A 22326-nucleotide genomic window follows, 5' to 3' on the forward strand; every position below is an offset into this window, starting at 1 on the left:
TTGTCTCCTCTCTCTTTCTAATACTACACATCTCATCAGTTAGGAAACTCTGTCAACTTTATCTATATAACCCAACTTCTCATTACCTTCATTGTAATTTCTGCATCCAAACAACTACAAGCTCTCCCATAGATTATTGTAATTGATCTTAGTTTTTCTATATTTTCTGTCTTGCAGGTTCTTATCCACACAGCAGTCAAGATGACCCTTTAAAAAAAAAAGCCCAGTCATGTCACTAATGTACTCGAAATCCTGCAATGACCTCCCATTTCAATTAGAGTGAAAGCTAAAGATACCTTTTGAGGCCCTACATGATCAGGACCCATCAACTTTCTTTTTTTCTCCCCTATTCTTCTTAACCATGTTCCTCTGTAGACACCATCATTTCCTACCTGTTCCTCTAGCATAATGAGTTCCACTCTGCCTTATATACATTACTCTAGATGAGGGGTTCTCAACCTTTTTTGCTCCATGGATCCCTTTGCTAGTCAGGTGAAAACCATGGATCCCTTCTGAGAATGTAGTGGCAGATAGTTTTATGACACTCAACATTGGCATGTCTTTAAATTAAATTTTAGGATAACCTAACATAGTTCAACATCTGTTCAAACAGTCATTTTCAACAAACATTTAGAAATTTGAGTTTTCCCATGGCATCATAAAGCCATCTCCACCATCCTTAAGCATCTCTGCCATCCTTACTAAGGGTTTTGTAGGAAGTTATCCACTACACTCAGAGCACTCTACGTGAAAATAAAAATCTTTCTAAGTCCACACTATACTGTGTATTATTTAATAAATATATCACACCTGCACCAACACTTTCCCACAAGAAAGTTTTTAAATGCAGAAAATAAAATTACAAAGGAAATCAGTTATATATATTGAAATAAAGTTATAAAGTTTTAAAAATATGATGTAATATTATATATGTGCTTCTTAACACATTAAATAATAATGCAATACATGAAAAAACATAGGAAAGTTAAAGTTAAGTTTTATTTTTTAAAGACTTTCAATGTACAGACTATTGTTCATCTTGAATGAGAACAGTAAACTGTGGTGTAGTATTTGACAAGGCAACACAGATATCATGTTGGATATCTAATTGAGCTGATTATTTTCAATTCAAGCTCATGAACCCCATTAAATATTTCCATGGACCATGGGGCCCTCGTTAACAACCTCAGGTCTAGATGTTGTTTCTTCCTGGAATACATTTTTACTGAGAAACCTGCTTGGCTAATTCCATTACTTCTTCAAGACTGTTCAAATTTCTACTTCTCAATTAGAAAACCTAAATGCTTATTACCCCATTCCTGCTCTCCTGAACTGTTACCTTGTTCTACCTTTTCTTTCTTCTCAATCTCTAAACTATAAGTGTAATTTACCATATTTAAGTTAGTTATTGTATTGTCTTTCTACCATTGCTGGAGCTGCAGGTCAGTCCTTTTCATCCACTGATGTATTACAATCACTTAGAATACTGTCTGGCTTGTAGTAGGTACCCAATAATTATTTGATGACTAAATTTTGAAGGAATAGAATTCTAATAAGAAACCAAGCAAACCATTTGGAAACAGTTTGATTTTTAAGAGTACCTAATCAAACTCTTTATGCAATACTTTTTCAATAAGTCATTATCTAGTCATTGTCCTCCAATGCATTTGTGGCATAGCATCTAGGCAGACACTGTCCTTCACTATTAGGGCTGAGAGAAGCCTTAAATGTTATGGAGGAGGAAGCTGAGAATGGGGTTGTGGGCAATGGTGACATGACTTCCCATTGGCATCCATCAACAAAGAGTTAAAGTTGAAGCTAAAACACGATATTTTCTATCCTATGTCATTTTTCATTTGACCACACTGGAATCAGTTAAAATTCATCAGGACTCATAGTCTGATAACCTAGTAATAAATGAGTGGATCCAGTACAGTCTTGTTGGATCATGCAGTACTGTGGATCATGCAGTACTGTGCTGACTATTTTACAATGAACCAGAGCCTAGTGATTTAGCATACACAGTTTTAAGTAAATCATTAGATAATTGTTAATAGCTTTGTGCAGCACAATTATTAGACTAAATTTGTCTATGCTGTCAAAGTCAAACAGAGGTTATATTAAATCTTGCTTCACTGTCTGAACTTCAGGAGAAAAGCAATAATATATAGTAGCTAGTGGTAAGTTCCAGGGCTGGAGTTACAATGAGGCCCCTAAAGTCAAAGGAAACTTTTTTCAAATTTAATCTAAAGACTGTGAAAGCAATTCTACCCATAAGAAACCATGAAAAATTTTTAAAGAATCATACAAGTTGGAATATGTTTGAATTTCTTTTAAAATGATGATAATCTGGTCACATACATTTAGGGGTGCTAAATTTATGCCTATGTAAGCCTATCTTTGAATTACTCAAGTATGCTTAGGAAATATTGGTTATTTGTGTTTATTGTGTAGTATAGAAAAATTACTATTTAATGGCACTTAACATTACAGTCTAGAATGTAGTATTATAGTCTGGCAACCACCTTTTGCCTGAGGGATCTGATTTGATCATTTCATATCACTTTTGTTTAATCTGAATAAATTCTTGTGTGGACTCCTCAAAAGTTGCAGACAGTAAAGAAAAATAAATAAAGAAGGTGAATGTTTCCCCAGTTCACATTTCCTTGAATTCTATTGTGAATTGAAAATGTTATGTGAACAATGCAATAAATGCATAATCACAATGAAAAGCCAATGCAATGTCACTTGAAATAAAATATTCTTTTTTGATGACCAGATCTTTCAAAAGCTATGACACCATTAAAAGAATCAGAGGGTCAGAATTAGATTTGAAAGTTTTATTTTACTCACAGATCATTTTACACATCAGTACTATAACTAATGTAATTTAAAAGAAAGACTATTTTATGATATTTAAATGGCCATCTATGCACAACATTAATAACTTACTGATAGTGCATAACTTTAAATTGGTATTTATAATAATATAGTTTTGGCCATTTGTATCCATTTTCTTGAAAATTGCCAAATGACCTAGTTGTTGATTTATTATTATAACCAGGATTTCAAACAATTCTACCTAATAATTTACTTTAACACTAATACAAATGAATTACTTAACTGCTAAACAATGAATTACTTAACTGCTTTTTTCCTCTAGAGGAAGATGAAAGTAAGCAAAGTAACCCAGTGTCATAAAAGGAGAAAATGGGCAGAAGAGAAATTTGTGGATCTGCTACTATTATTAGACAAGCTACATTGTTTTAGCTACTCCTATAGGTAAGAAAACATACAAATTACTACTAAGAAAATTTATACTGAAAAAAGAAAGTAACTAGAGTAAATGAGTTAAATTTAGGTTTAGAGTTCAGTAGTTGTAAAGGAAATGGACATACCAAACTAATGTTTTCTAATGAAATTATTAGGGAAGGAGGTTAAGTTATATACTCCTGGACCAGGGATAGATAGAAAAAAAGAAGTAGGTATTGCTATGCATGTTACTTTAGTTTTACCTTAAAAGGTATATATTAAGATGATAATAAGACTTAGTACGTTTGCTGAAGATAACCCAACATATTCATTCTAAACCATTTTTTAAGATTTAACTAGTAAATTTCAGCAGCAGTCCACCCAGTTGTCTACTCTTCTTTCTTCAAACTCTTCTCTTGTCTTCTTGTTACTTTATTCCCTTAGAGTTCCCCTCCTTGCTGAATATACTTCAACAGTATATTTGCTTGATCTTCTGATTCACCCCAGTACACTGATGTTGTTGATCCTCAGACTCAGTCCTAGTCCTCCTTGTTTTCTCATTCCATTCCATATCTATCTAATCAATATTATTGCCCCTATTGGTTCAAATTCCACCAATATCAAATATTTATCACAGTTACATCTTGATGTGGAGCCACTGAACTTGTATACATAGAGAGTTATACAGATGTAGTTGACTATTTGATGACTGACTGCATGTCTCAAAGAGACTCCAAGGCAAGTGTATCTAAATCTAGATTTAATTTTCATAGCATTCTTAACTCCACACTTCACCTAACTTTATTATTTTCCAACTCATTGAACATCTCTGTGCAAATGATATTGTACAAGTCAGAAAACCATATTCTTATTTTAATACCACCTATTCATCACTCACAAATCCATTATAGAGTCCTTTTGATTTTACCTCCTAAATATCTTTCAACTCAGTCCACTTCTTTTTTTTTTTTTTTTTTAGATTTATTTATTTATTTAATTTCCCCCCCTCCCCTGGTTGTCTGTTCTTGGTGTCTATTTGCTGCGTCTTGTTTCTTTGTCCACTTCTGTTGTCCGCTTCTGTTGTCGTCAGCGGTACGGAAAGTGTGCGTGGCGCCATTTCTGGGCAGGCTGCACTTTCTTTTCACGCTGGGCGGCTTTCCTCACGGGCGCACTCCTTACGCGTGGGGCTCCCCCACGAGGGGGACACCCTTGCGTGGCACGGCACTCCTTGCATGCATCAGCGCTGCGCATGGCCAACTCCACATGGTCAAGGAGGCCCGGGGTTTGAACCGCGGACCTCCCATATGGTAGACGGATGCCCTAACCACTGGGCTAAAGTCCGTTTCCCCAGTCCACTTCTTTATCTCAATCAATACCACCCTAACCCAAGCTACCATGGTCTTCCCTTGGATTACTGCAATCACCTCTTAAGATATCTTCCTACCTCTAACTCATTGACACTTAAAATCATTCTCTATACACCAATAAGAATAATCATTTGAAAATAAAACACTTCACCAAATTCTCACTTGTTGGGGATGCAACACTGTTTGACCAGCCACTCTTTCTGGGCTTACCCAATAAGAGTACTTGGTATGCAATATTTCCTTATTTGAAACCAGTACAGTGAACCCGTGCTTGGCCCAGATTCTTCTTCCATTGGGGTGATCATCCTCTGATCCAGATACACAGAGTACTTCTTTGTCTTGCTTACACATATGCATTACATTGTAGCTTGCCAACCCCGTTAGTCTTTCTATTCCCAGTGGGAAGGAAATCAAATCTTCCTTCTACATCACCCTATGTCAGCTGTGGTCCCTACAGTGGAACACTGGCCATGAGGGACCAATATCCACTACTGAAGCTGACTCTATATTTTCTGTCTCATCTTTGTGTGTAAAGAAAAAGACCATATTCATGCAGATAACAGTGTTTGAATATTTTCCTTTGGATAAATTATGTAAAAGTTCTGTCTACAGAAACAAAGGCAAATTATTTCTAAGTCTATTACACTAATGTGAAAGTTACCACCAAGTATTGACTGGCTTACTAACAAAACAACCATACAATGCAATAGGAAAACATTTTTTCTTTCCCTTGCAGAAATGTTGATAAATCCACAGACTAATTTTCACTGATTTAGTGATGAAAAAATACTAAAGAAAAGCTCCTCTTTTCAAAATTCTGATCTATTTGACATTTCAGTGCCCTAACCTAAAAAAGTGTACCTTGGTTCTGACCATAGCTTCTTATAATATTCCCGAACCTAAGCTCTTTTAAAGAATCCAAACCTTGAAATGTCCATATAATTGGTCTTTGATCGCAAGTTTGGCTAAGACAATGTCATCAATTCTAAGAAAATAGAAACTATTCACGTACCATATTGTAGGTGGCTCAGAACCTTCTATTTCTAAATAGTCATATTTTTCTTCCATTTGGAAATCGGTAAATATGAGTGAAATGGTGTCTCCAGGCTCTGCTACAATGGTCCAAGTACAATCAGCATTGTTGTGGTATTCATTAGGAAAACTAGGGCTGGAAATGATGCCACTGGATCCTCTCATCGTTCCTCCACATGCATCTTCAGCTGTTAAAAACACAATGTTCAGTCATAAATTAAGGAAAATGCAATTAAAAGCAGCATTGTTAACATTTTTATAACAACAGCAATGATATAAATGTTGTGGTAGTAAGTACATAGTATAATAATAGAGAAGCTTAAATAAAATGAGAAGTGCATGAGAAACTTGTAAGCCCATGTATAAATATAAACTTTATCTTTATAATTTTATAAAATTGGTTGAAGTAGCAACAAAAGTGAGTAAAAAGCTACACTCCAAAATCAGATCTCTGGAGTAGAACCAAAATTTGCTTTTCGGTGATTAAGTAATGAATCAAGTAAAATGAAAGAAACATCATTCTTAAGTTTGTGAAGGGAAATCTTCAATTACTCTTTGTACGTTTATTGGTGGCGGAGTTTTGTTTTTAAAATTTTTAAGTAAGTATGTACAAAATAAGGAAATGATTCAAGATAGAATGGCATATTTTAAAAGTTATTGAAAAATGTTTGTGCAAATGCAATTCAGATAAAATTATACTGCCTACCCAGGATGATTAGAGAGAAATAATGTGGTAAATAACACATTTTCAGTATATTTTTCCCACAACTGCATCAAATAGAGTAAATATCCTTTATAGCTTTTCATCTGTAGATGCATATAAAATCTTATAAATACATTTTCTACAAAACTAACATTTAGAGCTATGATTCTTATTTTCCAATAGGGGCATCAGAATTTCCATAAGTAAATTTTGGTCTTTTGTGTTTTTTGCATAGTGGTTACACGAGCAGATATATTTAGTATGAAATTATACTGCTTCTTGTTTCATAGATGAATTGACACTGTATTATTCACCTTGCTACAACACTGTTTAGGCCAGCCAAGATTATAGGATACAAGTTTACTTGTGCAATAATTGTCTCAAGATTTATGTTGTTGCCTTGAGCCACTCAGGGGTTTCCTTCCATTCAAGTAAATGTTTAAGGGGGAAAAAATGGCTCTAGAATGATGCTTATTTGATGTAATGGATAGCTCCATAACTCCACTAAATAGAAATGGGCAGCATCCTTCTATTTGATTCCATGATGGGTTGGGAGGGGCAAAATACTTAGTAATGGGGACAACTTTATTAATATATTGTATGTGTCAAAAAAAATTTAACTGACTTCTGGCCCCACTCCTTATCCGTTTAACTCTGTAATTCATAAATTGAATCATAAAAACAATAAATGTTTATTTTCATCATATGCCTTGTCTATTTCTTAATTTGTAGAGTAATTAGAATTAACTAGTGGTCCCATCTAGACCATGTGGCATATTATCACTACGCTTTTCTTACCAGAATATCCAATATCCTAAATACTTTCACCTTGTGGAAAACATGTTCTAGCATCCCCTATCCCAACCATGAATCACTTCTACTCCAACCTTAAGAGTACCAACAGCAACTCAGATTACTGCTTTGGAAAGAAAATATTACATTATAACATATTCAGTGTAACTGGTATACAGATTTTTTAATTTGCTTTCCCCCATAATTATCCATTTAAACCAGCTCTGTGAACTATTCATTTTCCTATCTCTGGATGAAATCCCAGTAAGTATATGATATTTTTGTTCACTTTTGCATTAAAAATAAAAATCTTCCAGTTTTTTAATTTAAAAAAAATCACAATTCACTAATTAATATGTCAAGTTCTGGATACTAATAAAGAAAAAAAACTTACTTTGGTTAAGATTCTGTGATCCCCTTAGTTTGGATTTATGGAAGATGAGGCAGAGGAGGGGCTTGCCTTCTTCCTTGTTTTCCTCCTTGTGTTTCTGTTTATACTACTCACTGAGCTGATTCTGATTCTTCTAAGTTTGAAGAAGGGATTGGGGGATATATATGCTCTTACTTGGCAGGCACCAATTTGTCACTGGTTTTCATGAGTTTTGGCAGATGATTAAAACAAGGTGGCTCTTCCACTCTTGGGATGGGATCCTCAGAGGTTTCCCTCAAAATTCCTTTGTTGTGGATGAGTGCATCTCTGGCTGACTGCTTGCATTCCTCCCTGCTACCACTGGCTTCTTTCCAACAATTTTTCTTCACCCTTCTAGTAGGGCTTCTTGAGAGGTATCTAAGACTATGCCAGGTCTGAACTCCTTCACAGAAGTCCTACATTTGGTCAAATGGACAACTTTCCCTTTGATTCACTCTGTATAAATAGTTTCTTACAAAATGCAGTAGTCATTGCATCTACAATAGTCTGGGTTTTTAATAGACATTCTCTATCTAGATAATTCAGTCATGGTTTTAAAAATAATTCAGTGCATCCACCAAGCTCCAGGACAAACAAATCACTTCTTCTTCATGATCTTGATGTTCCTCTATTCAGGCTCAAAGGAGGAAAAAATCATACCCAAACTCCTGACAAATGGAATGAAGAATCACAGAAAGGCTCAATCTAAAGGAATTCTTATTTTACAGCAAACAAATTGCAATAGAAAAGTATGACTAACTTGGTCTTGAAAACAAGATAAGAACTCAGTTCCTCCAGTACTCAAACAAATGATAGTGCCAATTCTTATATCAAGTTTTTTTGGTCAGCACTTCTGTTCGATCACTTTATTACCTCAAAGCCTATCATATAATCAGTATCTGAAAAAATTATGAAATAGGCAGCTTGACTGAAGTACGTATTAGACTGCATGTGCTTGGCAGTCATACCTGAATGTTTAGAACCCTCATATTGTATTTTGTCCTGAATTAAATACAATGTTTGTAAAAAACAATATACTTTTATAAACATGGACTTTGAAGCAGGATGGATTATCTAAACCCCAATTTTTTTATGCTGGAGTTAAAACAAATAAAAGGAGCATCAGAATAAGCTCACAGAACCTCTGAATCCAGCATTGTACTCCTTCTGCTAAGTAACATTGCTTAGAGTCTGGTGTGAGTCAGTACATGTCCTGTCATTGGCAGAAGAGAGAACTCTGTTCTTTCCACATCACTCTATCTTGGCCGCCATGCTTGCCTTTTTTGATGAGTGCTGTCTGCCACATCTTCTCTCCAAAGATTCACAGAAAGTGCAGAGTCACAGAACCTTGGTGTGTTTATGACATGAGTGCCTGGGTGTTTTTGTTTTGCTTCATTTTATTTTTTTTAATTAGTCCATTTTAATTGTTTTTGTTGTTTTGTTTTGTTTTTACAATGTAATAGTTTTCTTGATGATTACAGCTATGTAAAGCTACTTGGTAGGATTCAGAAACATTACAGTAATGGTGGTTTTCCTGATTGGTATATGTAGTCTTCAACAGTTATATGGAGCTACTTATATGAAACTGCAATCAAATCAGTAAGACTGTAATTATGCATCAATCATTTTCAGGATAGTTGGTAACCTGGGCATCTTTCCCCCAAATAGCCTTGTCTACTTGTGTCACAAGGTCCAGCTAGCTCACATTCACTTCAATAAGAGTGCCTTTGGTAATAACACCTGCTGAGACCAGCTCAGCAATAGGCCTGCATGAAGGGAAGGTGACACAGAACTGAAGAAATAAAAGGATAGAAAGAAAGACACATGAGAGGAGATAAAGATGGGACCAGGGGGCGGCGGCCTTGGCCCAGTGGTTAGGGCATCCGTCTACCACATGGGAGGTCCATGTTCAAACCCCAGGCCTCCCTGACCCTTGTGGAGCTGGCCCATGTGCAGTGCTGATGTGTGCAAGGAGTGCAGTGTCATGCAGGGGTGTCCCCCGCGTAGGGGAGCCCCATGCTCAAGAAGTGCGCCCCAGAAGGAGAACCACCCAGCGTGAAAGATAGTGCAGCCTGCCCAAGAATGGCGCCGCACACACGGAGAGCTGACACAACAAGATGATGCAACAAAAAGAAACACGGATTCCCGTGCAGCTGTAAACAACAGAAGCAGACAAAGAGGACGATGCAGCAAATAGACACAGAGAACAGACAAGCAGGGTGGGGGTGGAGGGAGAGAAATAAATAAATAAATAAATCTTTAAAAAAAGAAAAAAAAAAAGATGGGACCAGGGGACTCACAGCTTCTGGAACTGAGAACCTCAACCCTAGTTTCCACATCGTATTTATTTGGAAACTAGCAAGCAGCTGTTTGCTATCAGAAAATTAAAAAATAAGGACAGCAAAATTTCAATTTTAATGGTTACTGCCCAGCAATCAAAAAAAAAAAAAGAATTACTTCTATTCATAATAACATGGGAAAATTCCTATATATCATATAAAGGGTGTTCAACTTGTCAATACCATATGATTCTAAAAGTTCATATTAATAAACATTTGGATTTTAAAAACAGAAAAATTTACTGCCTCACTCTAAATGACTAAATGACTAAATAAATTATAGTATGATTATGTGATGAAATGTTGCATAATTATTAAAAACCATGTTTTAAAATAATATTTAATGATGTAAAATATCATAATTTAGCATGGAGAGAAAATAGCAGTATGAAAAATAGTTTATGCAGTATATATTAATTTTAAAAAATTTATATGTGCAGAGAAATAATCAAACACTAGACAATACATGAATTTAGCAAGACCACTGAATACAAGAGCAATATATATATAAGTATGCCAAAATATACAAGTAATTAATAATTAGAAACTGATATAAAAATATCACTTCTGGTCAAATAAAATTTCACATCCTTAAGAATAAGATTAAGGAGATATGAAAAACCTAGGCAAAATTCTACTCAAAATGTTATAAAGAAGACCCGTGTAATAGCTGGTTATTTAATGGTTCTAGATTTATAATGTAAGTATATTAATTCTCCCAAAGTTTATCTATGGTTTTAGTGTTATCCCCCCAAAATTTTAGCATGTGCATGTTGTGTGTGTAAATGTTTTATAATACAGAAAAAAACCTTGTATAGCTTAAATATTAAGGCATTTTACTGTACCTTACACTTAGAAAAATTCAGTGTGACTCTTGCTCACAAACATGCAGAGCTACAGATTTATCATTACTAGATTTAGCTCCACCAAAAATGTAGATCTATGTGTTTTCTCATCTTTACTCAAATCTGCTGTAGCAGTTTAATATGGTTATGAATTTCAAAAACAGATAATGGATTATGTTTGTAATCTGGTCTGTATCTGGGTGTGATTAAGATTAGGGCTTTGATTGAGCCATGTCATTAGGGCATTGAGTCCCCATCCATTGATGGGTGGGGACTCACAGATAAAAGGTATGGCAAAGGACAGAGTTAAGAGTTTCTGATGTTGGAGTTTTGATGTTGAAGTTTGATGCTGAAGTCGTAAGCTGAAGCCCCAGGAAGTCATCAGGTAGAGGAAAGAGAGCAAGCCCCAGGAAGAGAGGACCTGAACCAGGAGAAGAATGCAGAGGAATAGAGATGGCTCCTTAGACATGGCAGAAAGCCCAGGGAGAGAGACAGGGCCATTCACCTGATAGTCTACACCTGACCTTGTAGAGAGAGGCAATCTAGAGGGCCTCATAGTCAGCCGACCTTGTGGAGAAATCAGAGGAGTTGAGCCGAGAGGAACCCAGGAAGCTTGAACCCTCACAGAGGTCAGCAGCCATCTTGCTCCAACACATGGAAATAGACTTTGGTGAGGGAAGTAATTTATACTTTATGGCCTGGTAACTGTAAGTGCCTACCCCAAATAAATACCCTTAATAAAAACCAACAGATATCTGTATTTTGCGACACTACCCCTTTGGCTGACTAATACATCTGCCATCATCTGAATCTTCATATCTGTACTACCCCTCCCATAATTACCACCCCAAGATTGCACAACCCCAGGTACCATGCATATTTGAAGATTAACTGAGAAAAGCACAAACTAAGTTTTTCTGGACCATTCTTAGAAATGTCACCCTAATGATAAGCTTTCTTTGTTTCAACCAGTATAAAAGTTGTGAGAAAACCCTTTAATGGAAAGGCAGATTGGAGACAACCCCATCTTCTGTCTTTCCACTGGTGTTAGTAAACCTGTTTTCTCTCATGACCATCCCTATGTGGACTCCAATGCATCTGTTATGGGCAATAACCCAGAGGAACCCCTTTTGGGTTTCCTTCAGTTTATGTGTCTGTAAGGAGGCAAATATTTAAATTTATTTGGAAATGTAAAGAACTAAGAATAATCAAAATACTTTTGGAGAAGAAAATAAAGATGGAAAATAACTAGATATTAAGCCTTAGTAGATAGCTTCATTAATTAAGGCAATAGGGAATCAAAAATAACTGTAAACCAGTCAACCAGTGGACAGAATAAATGTTCCAAAAAAATGGTTCACATATATTTTAACAATTTATGACAAAAGCAGCACTGTAGAGTTGTAGGAATAAACATTTTTCAATAAATGGTGCTTGTCAATTGGTTAGCTATACATAAGAGTCAATTCCATATGGACCATGGATGTAATATGAAAGGTAAAATAATAAAACTTTTGAAACATAATATAGGACAATATCTTCATGACCTTTAGATTACCAATTTTAAAAAAAAACCAGAAACATCACTTTACATTAAAATGAAAAATTTCTTTTCCTTAAATGATGAGGGTGAAAAGTCCAGGAACACAATGGCAGAAAAAATTTCCAATACACATAACTGACAAGGACTCTTTCAAAGGCAGACAACTTACAAGAGACAAAGGCAAAGGACCTGAATAGGCACCTCACAAAAGATAATGGACAAAATGTCAGTGAACATATAAAATGTTCTCATCTCAGGCATAAAGTAAATTCAAGTTAAAACCACAATGATTCTCTACTACACACACACACCAGGATGTTCAAAATGACAAAAATCAATAATATAAAAGTGTATCAAAGATATGGAACAACTAAAAGTCACATAAACCACACTGATGTCTGTGTAAATTTGTACCTCCATTTTGGAAGACTGATTGTCAATATCTAATAAAGCTATGTATATCCTATAATGAAAATGTATTTGCTTAAAACATGCACCCAAAGATATTTACAGAATGTTTAAGATGTATTATTTATAATAACCAAACCTGGCAAGAACCCAAATGCCCATTAATAGTCACACACGCAAATAAATAGTGGCATAGTCCTGCAATGGATTACCACCCAAGCATTGAAAAAGAAGAAACTACAGCTACCTGCAATAATATGCGCAAATCACACAAAGAATAATGCTGATTAAAAGAAAACAGAAACAAAAAGAGTGCATCCTATAATATTTCATTTTATAAAATTCAAAACAGGCAAAAATAATCTTTGGTGCTAGAAGTTGGAAGAGCATTCCCCTTCAGTGAAGGGCAAGGCTTCTTGAATTCTGGTAGTGAACTCTTTACTTTGGTGCTAGTGACAAGCCTGTGCTTATTGTGTGAAAATTCAATCAAGCTGTACACTTACAAACTGTGAACTTTTCTGTATGTATATTTTATTTTAATTAAAAACATTAAGAAACAAAAGGGATAGTAACCTAAAAGCACACATTCCTCTTTCACGCCAGGTAATATTTCACGAGGCATCCCCTCGAAACTCTCAGAGCCTGGTCACATTTGTGCCTTCTGTTCGTGAATTCTCCAAGACGGTGATTAGAAACAGATTTGTCTAGATATCAAAATTCAGCTTGGATCAGAATCACCTAAAAGGCTTGAAAAAACGCTGATGGCTCTGCCCCACTCCCAGATTTTCTGGATTAGTAAATCCAGGAAAGAGGCCCACAATTTGCACTTTCATTTTAAACTTCCATCTCTCTCTCCTTGAATTCCTCATTCCATTTGAAGATTTTTAATCTCAGAAGAAAAATTTTAACACTTTTTTGTTTAAGAAAGTGATAATGATTAGAGTATGGTTTCCCTCAAAATTACAGGAGTCTCATTTAAGAAATGTTTGACTTTTTTTCTTCACCTAGATTGTACATCAAAAATACCTAGAAAGTATTTTAAAAGTGCCTATAATTCAGTCCCATAATCACACAATCTCTCCTGTTTGTAACATTCTAATAGCTTTCCTTAAATTTGGAGTCAAATTGAATGTTCTTACCATGGCCTTAAGTGATATTAATCCACAGACCTCTCAATAAACTCAAGCCACTCTGATCTCTTTTTCATTTTCTTAAACATAGCGAAGTTCCTTCCACATTTAGGACTTTTGTTTTAACTATCCCCTAGGTTGGTGGTTTTTTCTCCAAGATTTTCCCATAGCCGGTTCATGATGTCATAAGTCATTCAGACCACTGAGGCCCTCTTTGACTAATGACTATAGCAGCTAAAACAGTTTTCTGTCAGCCCAATATCATAACATAACCTGTTACATGTTCTTAATACAATTTATCACCATCCAGTATTTTTTGTTTTCCTCATTTACCTCTAGAAAATAACACGAGAACTTGACTACATTACATAGTATATTACTAACATATCACTCACAACTAATGGCTTGTCTTATGGTAGGGCTGGCTTATGGTATTTATCCAAAGAATATATTATCTGATTTAATATGTTTGTTACTCCCCAGTACCTCTATATAACACCTTGCACAACTATTTGAGGGGCATTGTTTCATGAAGCTTAAAAGTGAGCACTCTAGAACCAGAGAGACTTGGCAAAAAAAGAAAGAAAAAAGCCACTTACTCTGTGACCTAAATCAATTTATTAAAAAACTTGAAGATTGGTTTCTTATTTTAAAAATTATTATTATTCTGGTAGTATATTTATTTGTCTTAAATGTTGTCAGCAGTCTCTCAAATATTTTCTGTTTTCTTTATCTATCTCCTAGCAATTTTATTTTTGTAGGTGAGGAGAAGTTTCTAGTAAGGTGATGGCACGATTGACTTGTTACTCTCCCTGACAAAATTGCCACAGCAGGGGGATCCAGAAGGCACTTCAGTCATATTTATTTCATTTCACTCTTGTCAGCAGTAATAGTTAAATGACTGGTTCACTGCTGCTGCTTGCTTCTCATTTTATGCTACAAAATAGAGTAGTAAAAGAGAACAGAAAGTGAAGGGAAAAAAAGTTGCCTCCGAAAAGCTACATGAGAAAGGCAAAGCACTAGAACTCTTTTAGAATGGCTTAAGGTGTTCTATAAAGATTGATTGCCTAAAAATAGGCACATCTCATTTTGCTCATGAATTCTATATTTTATGTATCAGTTTCGCTTCTAGTCTGTTTTTCATCAGTGAAACTCAGAGTAAGTTATTTAATGAAACATAATATAGACCAAGTAATTTATGTCTAATATTTATTGTGTATATAAAGGTTTTGTATTGTCTTTAAAATAGATCACCAAATTTAGTACTAACAATAACTAAATGAGAAATAAGACAAATTAAAGCAAATTGTTATTTCTATTTTACAGGAGAGGAATTTGAGGCACAGAAAGGCCAGTCTCTTGGCCAGAGACATGCAGTAAAAAAGTGGTAGAGTTATGATTTCAGTGAGGCTACCTGACAGAAGAGCCTTACTCTGAGCACACAACACAGTTTGAGATTAAAAAACAAAAAACAGAAAACTAGTGAGAAAAAGTCAAGAATACAGTGTATCAGCATACTCAGTGGTTGTGAAAACATGGAAAAAGGAAGACAGTGCCCAAACGATGAATGGAAACCAAACTGAACAGAAGACACAGAAAACAAGCATTGCCCTTTTTACTTTTTCTTGTAAGTCCCTCTGATCTAGGCAAAAACATTCTGATCACAAATAAACACTATTTATAGCAAATTTAATCTAAATGTGTCATATTTTATATTTGAATTAGAATAATTAGGAAAAGGCAAATAAATATTCAAACAAATTATGATATTTTGCTAAAAGTTAGAATATAAACTGCATACTAAATTTTATATTTGCTTTATTAATGAATTATAATTATGACTATACATATTATACAATAAAGGCATTATAACATGTCTGTTGCTTTTTTGGTATTATTACCTATATTATATAGTTTAATAAAGTTGTACTTATAGTATATTAAAATTTTATTTAAATTATTTAAATAACTCACATAAGTAATTCCTATTTTTTTTACAAAAATATAATTTCTCAAATTACCTGTTTTTAAATTCACAGTTGAGGTGTTAGCCTGAAAACACAATGTAAAATGTATGTATGTATAACTGTGTTTCTCCACATTCACTGATTCACACATGCACATGCACACACACACAGTTGAATGTCTAGGTAAGTGAATTAATAGTGAATGCAAATATAACCTGCTCCAAGTAGCATGACTTTTTAAAGTTTTCTGTAAGATTATGCAAAATGACATAACTGTTCCTGTGCAAATGCATAATTATACCACAGCAATATTGACAAAATTTATAATACATTAAAATATTTCCACAGAGGATTGTGGGATGATGGCATAGTAGGGAGCTCCAGGATTCAGTACTTCCATTACTACAACCATTAATCAGGCAGGAACTATTTTGAAATTCCAGAGGCCAAAAGAACACTGTACTGCATTCAGAAATGAACACAAGAAAGAGGTATATAAATTACACTAATGAACAGTAAATTGCTCTCTCCATGTGCTGGCTATTGGCAAATAACCCTATCCTTGCAGCAGCCTGCAGTAGGTCCAGACCCTGGATACCTCACTGGTGACGTAAAAGGAGGTAAAAATCATCTGCCTCAAGACTAGAGTTGGACATGGCCAATCACTCATCATGGCTTTTGATTAGTGACTTTGGATTGCTGATAACCAGCTCTAAGGATAGCCATTGTTTCTATACATCCTAAACAGCAGAAGTCACTTTTTAAATTCACCCTGGACAAAGGCCACAGCTGAGGATATTTAAAGAGGCTATGTGTCCTCAGGGCAGCAGGGAACAATTAGTTGAAGGGCTACTTTTGCTAGGCAGGCCAACAAAGCTCACTATTGGTTAACTATGGAAGAATTTTTCATTATACTACCTGACCCTCTCACCAAGGTACTTTGGGACTGATATGCACCACCCCTATGGGTCCCTGACTCTATATAAGGTAGGAAAGACTGACTTGGGAAAGTCCTCTCTGGCATGCTCCTCCTCCCAGAATTTGCCCTAGGCAAAACAGCTTGTGACAACAAAAAGAGTATAAGAAGCTACAGAGGAAGACAGTCTGGGACAAAGGGATTTCATCTTCAAACACTTAGGAAAGAGTGGTCTGTCCTCTGGGAAACAAAGAGGACATCCAATTCCCATAAACTGAGAAGTTTCGAAACAACTAACAATTAAACAGTGGTTTTAAATATGCCCTAAGAGATGAGGCAAAGTGCAGGGAAAGAACTATAAGATGTCAGGAAAACACTGAATAATCAATATAAATGGGAACTTTAAAAAGGAAGCAAACAGAACAACTGGAGTTGAAGACTACAATAAAGGGAAAAAAATTTCACAGAAATGTTTCAAGAGATGATTGGAGCTGGCAGAAGAAAGAATCAGTGTACTTGAAGACATAACATTTGAAATGGGTTAGGTTAAGGAGCAGAAAGAAAAAAGAACTATTAAAAGTGAAATTAGCCTGAAACACATCTGGGATAACATCAAGCACACTAACATATGCATTACAAGCGTCCCAGAAGAAGAAGAAGAAAGAGATAAAGGGCCAGAAGGAATATTCAAAGGAATAACGACAGAGAATGTACCAAATTTAGCAAAAGATGTGAATGTGCATATCCAAAAAGCTGCATGAAGACAAAACAGGATTAACATGAAGGAAAATAAACCCAGTCATATACTGATCACACCATTGAATGCAAAGGACAAGGAGATAATTCTGAAAGCTATAAGAGAAAACAATGTGTTATGTACAACAGAGCCCAATTAGAATGAGTGCCAATTTCTCACTTGACACCTTGGAGACAAGAAGGCACTGAGTTGAAATACTTAAAGTGCTGAAAGAAAACAATTGACAGCCAATAATTTTTTTTTTTGAGCTTTCTCAAGTTTCACTCTTTTTTTTTTTTAATTATTATTTTTTTTTAAAATTACATTATGAAAAATATGAGGTCCCATTCAACCCCACCGCCCCCGCCCCCCACTCCCCCCACAGCAACACTCTCTCCCATCACCATGACACATCCATTGCACCTGGTAAGTTCATCTCTGAGCATCACTGCACCCCATAGTCAATGGTCCACATCATAGCCCACACTCTCCTACGTTCCATCCAGTGGGCCCTGGGGGGATCTACAATGTCCCGTAGTTGTCCGTGAAGCACCACCCAGGACAACTCCACGTCCTGAAAATGCCTCCCCATCTCATCTCTTCCTCCCATTCCCCACACCCAGCAGCCACCATGGCCACCCTTCCCACACCAATGCCACATTTTCTCTGTGGACATTGGATTGGTTGTGTCCATTGCACATCTATGTCAAGTGGGGGCTTAGATTCCATATGGGTACTGGATGCACTCCTCCCGCTTCCAGTTGTAGACACTCTAGGCTCCATGTTGTGGTGGTTGACCTTCTTCAACTCCATGTTAGCTGAGTGGAGTAAGTCCAATAAATCAAAGTGTAGGAGCTGAAGACTGTTGAGGCTCTGGGCCTGGGTGTCATATTATCAGTCCAGAGATTCAAATCCCCTACCTATATCTTAAACCCAGCACCAACTACAATTCCAATAAAGTAGCATGCAAGTCTTGTGAAAAGAGATCCCCTCTGAGTCCAATTCCATCACGCAGAAACACCAGCTCCAAAGAAGGGCTATCTGTCATGGCAGTGAACCCCTTCTGCCATGACCATAGAACCCGTGGGTCTCTTTATCCCTCAAAACAACCAATACCTGGGGTTGTATCTACCTTATCTGTCTCTTAGACTCTGTTCAGTTGTACATAGGGGTATTCCTTCTGACAACCTCCAGACTCTTTTTTAGAGACTCACAGCCTTATAATCTCATTTCTCCTTTCCATTTCCCCCTTACATTAGGTCAAACAGCTTCCCGAAGTCATGTTATTATATGTAGACAGGTATATTCTGCTGTTCTGCATTGAATCTTTAATTCAAGGTCATTTTCTAGTTGCTTCTTCAGCTGGTATGTGGTAGTGATCCCTCGGTGCCAGGGAGGCTCATCCCCGGGTGTCATGTCCCACGCTGGGGGGAATGCATCGCATCTACATGCTGAGTTTGGCTGTGAGAGTACAGCCAATAATTTTATATCTGGTGAAACTTTCTTTTAGAAATTAGGGAGAAACTAAGACATTTCCAGATAAACAAAAGCAGATGGAGTTCATCACCACTAAGATATATCCTACAAGTATCTGAAAATCTTCAATGAGCTCTTCAGACTGAAATGTTCATTAGATAGTGGTTCAAAGCAGCATAAAGAAATAAAGATTTGAGGTAAAGTTAACCATTTGGGTAATTATAAATGTTGGTACCATTGTAGTATATTATTTGGTATGTACCTGCACTTCTGGGTTTTTATAGTTGCTAAAATGCAAATGCATAAAAACAATGATATAGCTGTAATTTTGGACATACAATGTAAAAAGAAATAAGTGATAATAAGTACAAAAAGAAAATGTGGGGGGACAAAAAGTTATGGAAAAAGTTAATGTGTATGCTATTGAAGTTAAGGTGGTATCAAATGAAATATTATAATTGTATATTTAGGATTTTAACTTATAACCTCATGGAAACCAAAGGAAAATAGATGAAAAATACGTCCAGAGAGAAAAAGAGAAGGCACTCAAAATGGTGCAACACATGCCCATAAAAACTTAAATAAATATAAAAGTAGGCATTAATGGAAGAATTTTGGGATAAAAAAGATATAAAACATATAAAGACTAAACAGCAAAATGGCAGAAGCAAGTTCTGCATTATCAGTAGTGACTTAAAATGGAAATGGATTAAACTCTCCAGTAAAAAACAGAGATCAGAAGAATGGATTTTAAAATGCATGCCCCAACTCTATGCTTTCTGCAAAGGCTAATTTTGAATTCAAAGAAGCAAATAGGATGAAATTGAAAGGACAAAAATTATACCATGCAACAAAGAGATCTGGAATAGTTATACTAATATCAGATAAAATAGACTTTAAGTCAAAAACAGTTAAGAGGGACAAAGAAGGTCATTAAATATAGATAAAGGGAGCAATTTAACAAGAAGATATAATAATTATAAATATATATGTACCTAACAGCAGAGTACCAAAATATATGAAGCAAATACCGACATATTTGTAGTGAGAAATTGACAGTTCTACATTAATAGAAGATGACTTTAATACCCAGTTTCAACATCTAATCAGAAAATCAATAAGGAAATACAAGACCTGAATGATATTTAAATCAACTAGACCTAAAAGAGATATATAAAACACTGAATACACATTATTCTTGAAGGCACATGAATGAAAATCAATAAGGAAATACAAGACTTGAATGCTATTTAAATCAACTATACCTAACAAACATATCTTAAACACAGAATAGACATTATTCTTGAAGGCATATAAATGATTCTTCAAGATAGACCATATATTGTGTCACAAAACAAGTCTCAATAAATTCAAAAGTACTGAAATCATAAAAAAAGTATATTCCTTGAGCACAATTTAATGAGGTAGAAATCAATAACAGATGTAAAAAAGGAAAATTCATAAATATGTGGAAAATAAACATTCTCTGAAAGAACAAATGGAAAAAGGATATAACAAATGAAGTCAGGAAATACTTTGAGGTGACTGAAAATGAAAATGCAATATACTGAAACTTATGGGATGCAGGAAAGGCAATGCTGAGAGGAAAATTTATAACTAAATGTTTGTATTAAAAAGAAGAATTTCTTCAAATCAGAGACCTAACCTCAAGACGGTAAGAAACGGAATAAGAAGAGCAAACTCAGAAATAAGAAAGATTAGCTGTAGATAAATGAAATTGAAAACTATAAAACAATACATAATCAACAAAACCAAAAGCTGGTTCTTTGCAAAGATCAATAAAATTGACAATCCTTTATTTAGACAAAGAATAAAAGAGACAGGATACAAATAACAAAAGCAGAAGTTAAAAGGGAGGCATTACTACTGGCCCCAATGAAATAAAAAGGACTATAAAAGGATAGTATGAACAACTAGACCACAATAAATTAGATTACCTAGATGAAATGTACAACTTCTTGGAAACACACAAGCTATCTACATTGATTAAAAAAGAAATAGATCTCAGCACACAAATGACTAAAAAGAGATTGAATGAATAATCAGAAATCTTCAAATGAAGAAAAGTCCAGGGTCAGATGGCTTCACAGGAGAATTCTAACATTCCAAGAAGACATAACTTCAATTCTGCTCAAACTCTTCCAAAATATTAAAGAGGAGGGAACATTTCTAACTTCATTCTATGAAGCCACATCACCTTCGCACTGAAGCCAGATAAAGATGCCAGAAAAAATGAAAACTGCAGACCAATATCTCTTATGAATATAGATGTAAAAATCTTCAACAAAGCACTAGCAAACCAAATCTAACAGCATAAGAAAAGAATTACACACCATGATCAAGTGATATGCAAGGTAGAGTGACCATAAGTAAATCAAGTAATGTAACACACCACATAAATGCAATGAAGGACAAAATACATGATTATCTCAATGGATGCAGAAAAGGCATTTGACAGATATAGACAGATTAATAATATAAGGAGATTTCCTCAACGTGATAAAGGGGATATATGAAAAGCATGATTAGCAACCTACTTAAAGGTAAAAGAATGAAAGCTTTTACTTTAAAATCAGAAATGAGACAAGCTGCCCACTGCCAACACTATTATTCAAATTATACTGAAAGTTTTGCCAAAACAATTAACCAAGAAAAAGAAAATGTATCCAAATTGGAAAGGAAGTGATATGGGCTGTGTATGTGGGCTGTGTGTTTCTTCATGAATAACCTGGACTGTGTGTGTAAGCTTGTTAAACTTAAAATTCCAGCATAAGCCACGTGTGCATGCAAAGAATAAGAACTGCAGCCCTGCCTCTCATAACCATGCCAACCACTCCAGTCTGCCTAGTTCCCTTAAAGCCAAGTTTCGAAAAGTGAAACCAAACCCTAACTTTTTCACGCCAAATGCTTCCTAAGTCCACCTCCCATACTCTCTGTAAAACACCAACCTACAAGATGGGTGTAGGGCTTAGAGTCCCCAAGCCTGACTGGTCATAGTAAATCTTTTTTTCCTTCTCAAGAATATTCCTGAGTCCTGGCCTTCAATACACGATCAATGAATCTCTCTGCTTCCACAACATTTCTCTGGGGCTCATCCAGGATCACAACAAAGACCAGAGATGGCAGCCTTTTGCTGCCCCTTTCAGATACCAAGGAAGCCGGGAAGACTCAGATGAACCCCAAATATGGGCACTCCTGGATACCTTTCAGTCCAGAAAGAGGACTTGAGCTCTGCCAGAGTCCTCGTGGGGAAGAATTGGATGCACCAGAAGGTCTAAAAGGAAATTCGGGGAACAAAAAAAAAATTCTGCATGCCAGACAGGTAAGACCTCCTGGGGGGGGGGGGGGGCGGAGGGGATAGTGTCAGGAAACCCTAATTTTAAATGTTAG

General features: G+C 35.6%; 1 protein-coding gene across 2 annotated transcripts in view; it reads right to left on the minus strand.

Annotated features, from left to right (window-relative positions):
* Positions 1-22326, minus strand: part of CSMD3 (CUB and Sushi multiple domains 3) — a 1328729-nt gene that overhangs the window by 968879 nt on the left and 337524 nt on the right. For both annotated transcript variants that reach the window (XM_058275930.2, XM_058275932.2), the window contains exon 5: positions 5632-5839. In XM_058275930.2, the coding sequence (XP_058131913.1) occupies positions 5632-5839 (208 nt within the window). The remainder of the gene's footprint in view (positions 1-5631; positions 5840-22326) is intronic.

This window comes from Dasypus novemcinctus, chromosome 14, assembly GCF_030445035.2.
Source record: "Dasypus novemcinctus isolate mDasNov1 chromosome 14, mDasNov1.1.hap2, whole genome shotgun sequence".
NCBI lineage: Eukaryota > Metazoa > Chordata > Mammalia > Cingulata > Dasypodidae > Dasypus > Dasypus novemcinctus.